Here is a 9,344-nt window from a genome sequence, read left to right as displayed (position 1 = left end):
ATGGCTAGCTCTGGACTGCACCCGTTTCCAGGCCAGGATGGTTTGGGCTGCACAGACGGGGCGTTCCTGGGACACCAGGGCATGGTCTTGGCACCCAAATGCGCAGACCAGATGGCTGATGGACTCAGAATTTCCAGGGATTCTCCAAAGAGGGGAAGCAGAGGTGCTGGATACTGCCCTAATCCCAGTGAGTACCAGGAGGCATGAGGAGAGGCACCTGAATTGGCTCCACCTGTCTGCTGCTGCCTGGCTTTGTCCACAGTTTCTTCTGCTTCTCACTTTCAGGTATTGGCTGTTACTTTGAAGAATGTTTTTTGTTCCTTCCTGCAAAACCCCAAGAGCTGCAGCTGGTTCCCAGCCGGGCCAAGGCTGGGGGGTATCATGTCCCCTGAGGTGCTGGGGGCAGCAGGGCTGGGACCAGAACGGCTGCGGCATTCCTGCAGGTCACCTGCACCAGAGGAGCCTTTCCTTCAGGTGAAGAGTAAAGTCAGGAACCTGAATTTTAGGAAGTGTCCTGCTTTATGCGACACAGGGTTAATTTCTCTTTCAGTAATTTTACTTTTCAGTAACTTCTCTTCTAATACTTGGGGAAACTGCATTTCTAGAAGACTCTGTTGTCTGAATTTGTGAAAATGTTTGCTTTATAGCCAGCTATGGTGTGCATGTTTCAAGGTCTCAGTGTTTTCGAGCTTGCCAGGTGCAGGGATGAGGAGGAGCAAGACCCAGGCACTGGACCCAGGCTGGCCAACAGACTTATTTCATACCATGAACATCACATTCAATATAAATTAGGAAGTTTGCTGAGAAGTCTTTCTCTTCCTAGATGTCTGCCATCCTGAGAACTCCTTGCCCCGGTGCCGGACCCCTGAGCCCTTCCCTTCCTCCCGAAGCTACAGCGCTGGCAGTGTCCCACATTGGCTGTCCCCGCGGGGAGTGCACGGCTTCCTGCTGATGGAATGGGGTGAGTATAATACTTGTATGTTTTATATTTGTATTGGGATCAATATTCGTTCTTTAGTATTATTAATGGTAATTAATCTTATTCGATTAAATCTGTTTATATTTGTCCTGGTTTGAAGTAAAACAGACCCAATGCGCTGTTCAGTAATTTTACCTTTTACCTGAGCCTCTTCTATTAACAGCGAATTATGGAGGCAGTGTTTGTTCTCAGTGATAAGACCTGATTATTTGTAATTTATGCCTAGCAATGGTACGCAGAGAGGCTCCTGCTTATACTTGTTGCTGTAACAACCCAAATCAGCTACCTTTGTTATTTGCCCCGTTGGAGGGTTGTAAGCGGAAAAACATAGAGGGGTCGCACCTGCGGGGAGGAGCGGACACGAGAAGTGACCCAGAACTGACCAACGGGGTATTCCATCCCATCGGCATCACGCTCGGTATAAAAGCTGAGGGATCAAAGGGTCAGCTCTTTCTTCAATGGCCGGCATCTGAGGAGGACTCTGTTCGTCTGCCTTTGATCCCGATCCATGGGTTCCCGACTCCAGATACGGAATCCAGCTTCCATCCGTTCCATCAGTCTGGGACTTCCTCAGTGCCCGTTGGTGATGTGATCGTCATCCTGGGACCTCGATATGGTTTTAAATATATATGTATATATTTCATTATTTTTAAATTATTATTTTATTAATTTATTATTATTATTTTCATTAAAGCAGTTTAGGTTTTTTTCTAAACTCCTAAGTCTCTGTCTCCCTCCTCTCCTTGGAGAGAGGGGGAGGTCATCTGTCGTTCCCTTCAGCGGCCAGTCCGGCCCAAACCACGACAGATTGATTGGTGCCCAAGGTGGGGCTCGACCAGGGCTCTGACAGATTGCCTCAATAGTTTGAGTTCCAGCTTGCCCAGAGATGGAAACAGGCAGCTCACACCCTATTGGTTTTGGACAGAATATTGTGTTGTCTCTTTGTAGGGTTTTGTTTCAAGTTAGTTGATACAACGCTGCTTAACCTGCTGTATGCGTTGTATAATTTATTTGCTCTTTGTGTTTGTATGCGGTGGTTTAAACATGCTAGTCTGCTGTTGTGTTTAATGCTGATCCGTGCTGTGACTGATGGGATAACTTCTTTACCTGCTTCCCTTGGGCGTTGTGTAATGGTTTCTGTTACTAATTACACTTTCAACTTTACCTTGGGAAAGTTTACTTTGCTCTATACTGCTCATTCCGAATTGTCACCATCAGAGCTAGGAGATGGCTGCCTTTGGGATCTCGGAAATGGTTGTTGCTTGCTTAAAATCATGATTTTGTTGTTGATTATCCTGAATGTGTTGCAGGGGTGGTTTCTTACTAAATGTTGTTGCAGGAGTAGGTATTGTATGACGTGCACTGCCACTACTCAAACTCCATCAGCACTGGTACAAGTTGCCCCGGTGACCAGAAAGGAAAAAAAAAAAATGGGGTCTGTTCGCTCCCCTGCCTGTTATGACAAAGACCAGATAAAGCCAGATACCCTGCTGTCTGATGAAGAAGATGGGAATTGGTCCTTCTGATGAAGATCCAGGAATGGGTCCCTTCTAAAGCAGATCAGAGGGTCCTTCTCGGGCAGTGTCAACACAGGAGGAGGAATCAGACGGAGGGGTAATTGTTAAATCCTTCTCTGTGAAGGACTTGTGAAATATGAGAAAGGACTTTAGCTGCCGTGAAGGGGCAGCTGTGTAAAAAGTGACTGATAAAACTGAGAAAATGATTGAAAAAAAATGAGAAACTGTTTGATAGACTGTTTAGGATGGCAGAAAGATCCCGCTCTTCCCCTGCATGGACCCACGTCACAGCCGTTAGGAGAAGATGCCCTCTTAGGAAGCTGGCTCAAGAGAGACAGAACATACTACGAGATATCCTGTGGCTTTGCCTCAGTGACTATGGAGAGGACATGAGGAAGCGGGATAGAAGACCTCCCTCGGCCCTACAGGCAGGAGTGTGTGAGTTGCAAGGTACAAGAGAAAGAAGAAAGAATTCTTCCAGGAGGATGACTGCTCCGGCCCACACGGAGCGGTTTTCTGCTCCGAGTAGGAACTCATCTGCTAATTGTAGATGTTGAGCCAAGGAGTGATCAGCAAGACTCGCTCACCCTTTTAACAGCCCTGTATGGCCAGTGCAAAAGTGTGACGGAGACTGGAGATTAACAGTAGACTATCGTGGCCTGAATGAAGTCACAGCACCACTGAGTGCTGCCGTGCCGGACTTGCTAGAACTGCAAGATGAACTGGAGTCAAAGGCAGCCAAATGGTATGCTACGATTGACGTTCCTCATGCATTTTTCTCTATTCCTTTAGCAGCGGAGTGCAGGCCACAGTTTGCTTTCACCTGGAGAGGCGTCCATTACACCTGGAATCGACTGCCCCGGGGTGGAAACACAGCCCTGCTATTTGCCGTGGACGGATCCAGACTGCACTGGAGACGGCTGGAGCTCCGGAACACCTGCAGTGCATTGATGACAATCTTGTGTGGGGTAATAGAGCAGCAGAAGTTGTTAAGAAAGGTAAGAGAATAATCAGAATTCTTCTAAAAGCAGGTTTTGTTACAAAAAGAGGTAAGGTTAAGGGGCCTGCACAAGAGATCCAGTTTTTAGGAATTAAGTGGCAAGATGGGCATCACCAGATCCCTATGGATGTGGTTAACAAAATAACATTTATGTCCCCACCTACTAACAGAAAGGAAACACAAGCCTTCTTAGGCATTGTGCTTTTCTGGAAAATGCACATTCCAGGTTATAGTCAGATTGTGAAACCTCTCTATGAAGTGACCCAGAAGAAAAATGAGTTTGTGTGGGGCCCTGAGCAATGACAAGCCTTTGAGCAAATTAAACGAGATTATGCATGCACTAGCCCTTGGACCAGTCCGAACAGGACAGGACAATATTTCAACCCTCGTGTTTCCTTTTTTTTTTCCCCCAATTCCCCTTCCCGGGACTCTTGATCAGGGAGTGTAGCGATAGGATGAGGGGTGATGGCTTTAAACTAAAAGAGGGACGATTCAGACTAGATATAAGGAAGAAATTTTCTGTGCTGCGGGTGCTGAGACACTGGCCCAGGTTGCCCGGAGAGGTGGTCGATGCCCCATCCCTGGAAACACTCCAGGCCAGGTTGGACGGGGCTCTGAGCCCTGCTCTAGAATCATAGAATCATTCAGGTTGGAAAAGACACTTGGGATCATGGAGTCCAACCATCAACCCCACTCTACAAAGTTCTCCCCTACTGGGAGAGAAGAGCTGGGAAAGTGGGGAGAAACCCTGCCAAAACTGGAAGAAAGAGGGGGAGGGAAGCTTTAATCCCTCCCCAAGTAATTCCCCCCCAACCCCATGATTTGCTCCCCCCCGCCCCCTGCTGCAGGAATTCAAATAATTCTAAAGCAGCAGCCAGGTGCCCAAAATGCACCATAAAAAAATGGGTTTGGTAGGGGAAAGGGGGGTGTCTCCCACCTTGGGGCAGAGGGGGGCCAAAAAGGGGGTGTCCCCCCTCAGAGGGTGTAGATGAGATATTCCTTGTCGTTGTCGTCGGCAGGGCTGCAGGTCCTTCATGGTGGGAACACCTTGCTTTTTCTCCAGCAGCTTTTGAGCGCGAAGTCCACCACATAACCCACCAAAACGGCCGCTGTCACAACCGGGAACACCCCCAGCACTGGCTCTTTCATGGAGAGGTAAACGCCACTGAAATTGGCGCCGGCGTCACCTCCTTTGGGGTGACAGCGGCTCCACACCGTTGTGCCCCTGCTCATGGCAGGGGGGTTGGACTAGGTGAGCTTTAAAAGTCCCTTCCAACCTAAACTATTCTGTGATTCTGTAGGAGTTTCTGATGAGATCAGGGCTGTAATTAAATGCACTTTTCTTTCCTTTTGGTTAACACAGTTTACTAGCTGATGTGTATAGGCAGCTGTTTACCAGAACCCTGTGTGTGCTTGCTGGCCATGGGTTGTGGTTAAGGTGTACAGTTAAAACTTAAAAGTCCAAGTTTTGACTTCACACAGTACTAGTTTTATTTGTGCATTCAGTTTTACCATGCTTTTCTTTCCCCCCTCAGGAAACAGGCTGTTTTATTGTCCCTGGCCCTCTCCGAGCCCTTCCCATCTCTGTGCCTGACCCCGCAGGCTCTTGTCCGCTGGATTTTTGCCAGGACCCATGAGTGACCGTGGACAGATGCAGCACTGGCTGCTGGCTGCAACGTTTCCCGGATGCGGGTGCTGCCTGCGCCCTGGCAGCTCCCTGGGGCTCTGCTGCGTGCTGGGCATGACGGCCACTCGCTTGCAGGGCTGCCGGCGTTGGGGGAACCAGCTGACATTGCGGCTGCTCCCACTGCTTGTGAGTGGGGACTTTGGTGGTGGCTGTGGTGACTTTGCTCGGGGCGCGGGAGAGAGGAGCAGAGTTCCTGGGCGTCTGGGGCCACTGCAGATCCCTTGGGTGAAGTCCTGGGGGCTGACACCTCCCTGCAGGACTCGGGGGAGCCCGGGGGGTGGCATGTGCTGTGTATGCCCCCTGGCCTGGGGAGTGTGAAGAAAATGCCCTTCCCTAACGATGACGTTGGTCGGTCTTTATCATATGAAAGCGTATGGACTTTGCTGATCTGTACTAGGTCCCATTCTACACCGCAGCGTGATGAGTGGTGTTTTACTGCAGATGTGGGTGGTGTTTGTGCTGAAGTAAAACAAACTAAAGGACGTCCAGGCCCTGGACATGAAGACTTTGCTGTGTGGAAGCCGAGAGCTGTCCCTGAAGGACAACGGACACCCCAGGACATCCAAGGTAAACCAGCCCCTCGGACGAGGCTTTGAAACCTTCCTGCATCGTCTGGTGTCAGAGGGAAGTGGCTCTGGCCAGACAGACTGCAGGGGCATCGGGATCCAGCCAAGCAGCGAGGATGCTGCAGAAATAGAGCTGCTGTGCCAGGATTTTCTGTGATCAGTAATGGGCAGGGTGGGTGCCAGTGAGGAGTGAAACGTGTTGGACCCGCACGTGTGAAGGGTGCGAGAACCCCGGGTTTGGGGAGCCCCAGTTTGGCTGGGACGCCTCATGTGCAGGAGTCGGTATTTCCTCCGGTGAGTCTGTGCTTTGTGTTCCAGCCTCTCTCCTCGGACGGCACGATCCGGGTGTGGATGTACGGACCGGTGCTGGGCCCTGCTCTGCTCCTCTGCTCCGGGGCCTCACGCAGGCAGCTGCGGTGAGTTCTCTGTTTCCCTCTCCCCGGTGCGGGATCCCCCGCGGTGCCTGGCCAGGGCCCGTTAACTTTCCTGGCGGGTTTCGGCACCAACCCTCTGGGGTCCCCTCTTGGGGGCCAACGGCTGTGGCTCGGCCAGTGGGGCTGGGGGTCCCCGCAGCTCCCGATTTCCACCATGGGATCAGTCCTCACTCGATGACGCTGGCAGCTCCTGGGCCTTGCTCCCATCCGTGTCCTCGGGGGAGGAGGGGACTCAGTGGGGCTGGGGGTCTCCTGGGGTGGCCGGTGACCCCTCCTGCTGCCAGGCTCCCTCCTCCCGGTGCAGGCACCGGCTGGTTTCTTCTCCGCAGCTCTTTTCCAGAGCGGCTGCCAGCAGGACAAACCCCTCCAGCCTGGCACAGGCTCTGCCAGAGCCAGGGAGAGCTCAGACCAGGGTTACTGGTTTGCACTGGGGTTCAGCCCTTCGGCCCTGCCCTGCATCATCCTCGCAGGCAGATGGCCCGGGGCAGGCAGCATTAGGGCACTGCCACAGCAGGGCCTTGGGCTGGCTCTGAGCCCTGTTTGAAGCTGTGCCTTTACCTAAAGTCTTTTTGTTTCAGTTCAAAATGTGCTGCGGTGGGAGCAGAGGCCACTCCAGGGACCCGCCCCGGCTCCTGCAGCCCCGTCGGTGGACAGTGAAGCCGGGCAGAGGGAGCGATGCCATCCCAGAGCTGCTGGTCCCTCGGGAGGTGTTGGTGGCCCCGGTGATGCCTGTGTCGGTGCCCATGTGCGGGGAAGGCTCATCCCGGTGCCCAGGCGAGGAGCGTGGCCCCGGGGCGGGGGAGGCCGTGCCTGGTGAGGTGAGTGCCCTGGGGCAGCGGGGAGGGGAGCCGGCGCCACGCGGGGGGACCGGGACACTCGGCTCCCGGGGATGGGGAGGGCACGTGCTGCTGGTGCTGGCCCCAGCCCCACCTTGGAGCTGCTGGAGTCGGTCTGTGATGCTGCTGCGTGGGCAGGTTTTCAGCCAGATGTGGCTGTCACCCACCCTTCTGGGGAGAAACGGGACGTTTCTGGTGTCCCGTCCCCTCTCGGGTGTGCGGTGCCGGGCTGCTGCTGCCGAGGGTCCGGGCAGAGCTGCCCGTGCCTGGGCAGCCGCAGGTTTGTCCGTCCCAGTGCCACCAGGAGCTGATTGTCCCATCTCTCTCCCTCTGCAGGGATGGACGGAAGACCCCCAGCCACACCGGGACCTGCGTGGGGTAAGGAGCCCTGGGAAGGAGCCGGGCTGCCTGCGCTGAGGCTGATGCTGACACCTGCCCTGCACCTGGTTGGGGACAGGGGACAGTGCGGCTTGCGCCCCCCCGGAGACCTGTGAGGACTGCAGCGCTCCAGGTCCGTATGGCTTCAGGTCGGTTCTTTGGGCCCCCATTTGTTTCGGGTCCAGCTCGGTTTGGGCCCCCGTTTGTTTCTCTTTGTTTGTGGGTTCGCTCCCATTTGTTCCCATTTGTTCCAGGTCCAGCTCATTTGTGGCTCCTGTTTGTTTCTGCTCTGGTTCCAGTCCAGCTGATGGATGGCTCCAGCTCCATTCCAGCTCATGGATGGCTCTGGCTCATTTCAGCTCCTGTTTGCTGTGCCTCCAGCTCATTTGCACCTTCAGGTGAGTTATTTCTGCACCCATTTTGTTTCTGGTCCAGCTCATGGACGGTTCCAGCTCGTTTATAGCCCCAGGTCATTGTTCCTGTCCTGCTTTCAGCTGGGGCACAGTTAATTTCTTCCCAGTAGCTGGTACGGGGCTGGTTTGGGTTTGTGCTGGAAACAGTGTTGATCCTACAGGGATGGTGTAGTTTTTGCTGAGCAGAGTTTGCACAGCTGGGTACGGGTCAGCGGGTGGTGAGCAACTGCACTGTGTGTCACTTGGTTTTGGATATTTTAGCATTATTATTATTATTATTATTATTTATTATTTCCTCCTTTTTTGTTGTATTAAACTGTCTTTATCTCAATCCATGATATTTACTGTTTTTTTTCCTTTCTCTTCCCTAGTTTTGGCTCCAGCTCGTTTGCGGCTCCTGTTTGTTTCTCCTCTGAATTCAGTCCGGCTGATGGACGGCTCCAGCTCAATTCCAACTCATTTGGACTCCAGCTCATGGATGGCTCTGGCTCGTTTCAGCCCTTGCTCGTTGCAGCTACAGCTCATTTGCCCCTTCAGGTTGGTTATTTCTGCACCCATTTTGTTTCTGTTCCAGCTCATGGGTGGTTCCAGCTCATTTGCAGCCCCAGGTCATTGTTTCTGTCCTGCTTTCAGCTGGGGCACAGTTAATTTTCTGCACAGTAGTTTGTACGGGGCTGTTTGGGGTTGTGCTGGAAATGGTGTTGATCACACAGCGATGTTTTACTTTCTGCACCCATTTTTTTGCAGGTCCAGCTCCTGGTGGGTTTCATCTCCTGGGCAGTTTTGGCTCCAGCCCATCTCCAGCTCCAGCCCATTGATGGTTCCAGCTCGTTTTCGCCTCCAGCTCTTGGGTGGTTCCAGCCCCAGCCCATCACAGCTTGTGCTTGTTCAACTGCTCCTGGCTTTTGGCCAGGTCGTAAATCAATCACTGTCATGGCCTGTATATGAATATGAACTGTCATAATTGTACACGTGTTGCCTAATGAGTGTGTTTATTGTTCAATGACTAGTCCGGTGAATAAACAGTTGGACTCTCAAATGAAGTGGGAAAAGTGCCTTTTCGCCCAGAGACTATCTCAGGCGTTTAATTCGGCCTGGTGCATGCCGGCGTCCCGCACTTTGGGGAACAACGCGACCGGACCCCCACCTCCGGCAGGGGTCCACGCACCCTGCCTACCCCCCCTCCCGCCCGGGCCCCAGCGCCCTCCCACCCCCCTCTGCCTCCCACCGCCCAAAGGGCCCCCCTCCCGGGCCACGGTTTTGGGGCTGAAAACAGACGACTGAGCCTCCGTTTCCAAGTCCCAAAAACGCAGCACTTGGTCATTTTTCTGAGCCCAGACCCGCAGGACTCCGCCGGCATTTTCAAGCACAGAAAACGCACGACTTAGTCTTTTTTCTGGGCTGCAGAAACCCCCGGGCTCTGCCCCAAAACCGCCCCAGAGCTTGTTCCCAAACCCCCAGCTGGACCCAGTGGGAGACCCAAGCCCTGAACCATCCCCTGGTGCCCAGATGAGCCCCAAAGCTGGGCCTGAGC

General features: G+C 53.2%; 1 protein-coding gene across 3 annotated transcripts; it reads left to right on the top strand.

Moving 5' to 3' along the window:
* Positions 1 to 1,740: 1,740 nt before the first annotated feature.
* On the top strand, positions 1,741 to 8,943 carry LOC134516649 (uncharacterized). 3 transcript variants are annotated; one of them, XR_010071386.1, is made up of 10 exons: positions 1,741 to 3,494; positions 4,563 to 4,651; positions 5,032 to 5,309; positions 5,581 to 5,750; positions 6,068 to 6,165; positions 6,762 to 7,001; positions 7,356 to 7,530; positions 7,652 to 7,795; positions 8,182 to 8,347; positions 8,558 to 8,943. XR_010071386.1 is itself a non-coding variant. In XM_063337064.1 (6 exons), the coding sequence occupies exons 3-6, from the start codon at positions 5,477 to 5,479 to the stop codon at positions 7,511 to 7,513; spliced, it is 726 nt and encodes a 241-aa protein (XP_063193134.1). In that variant the 5' UTR covers positions 1,741 to 3,494; positions 4,563 to 4,651; positions 5,032 to 5,476; the 3' UTR covers positions 7,514 to 7,846. The 3 variants fall into 3 exon arrangements, 1 of the variants encoding a protein (XP_063193134.1); XR_010071385.1 differs by having other exon boundaries at positions 7,356 to 7,795; XM_063337064.1 differs by lacking the exons at positions 8,182 to 8,347; positions 8,558 to 8,943 and having other exon boundaries at positions 5,032 to 5,750; positions 6,762 to 6,957; positions 7,356 to 7,846.
* Positions 8,944 to 9,344: the final 401 nt, after the last annotated feature.

This window comes from Chroicocephalus ridibundus, chromosome 5, assembly GCF_963924245.1.
Source record: "Chroicocephalus ridibundus chromosome 5, bChrRid1.1, whole genome shotgun sequence".
In the NCBI taxonomy this organism is placed as follows: Eukaryota; Metazoa; Chordata; class Aves; order Charadriiformes; family Laridae; genus Chroicocephalus; species Chroicocephalus ridibundus.
Note: the sequence above shows the minus strand (reverse complement) of the source record. Positions and strands in the feature narration are given on the sequence as shown.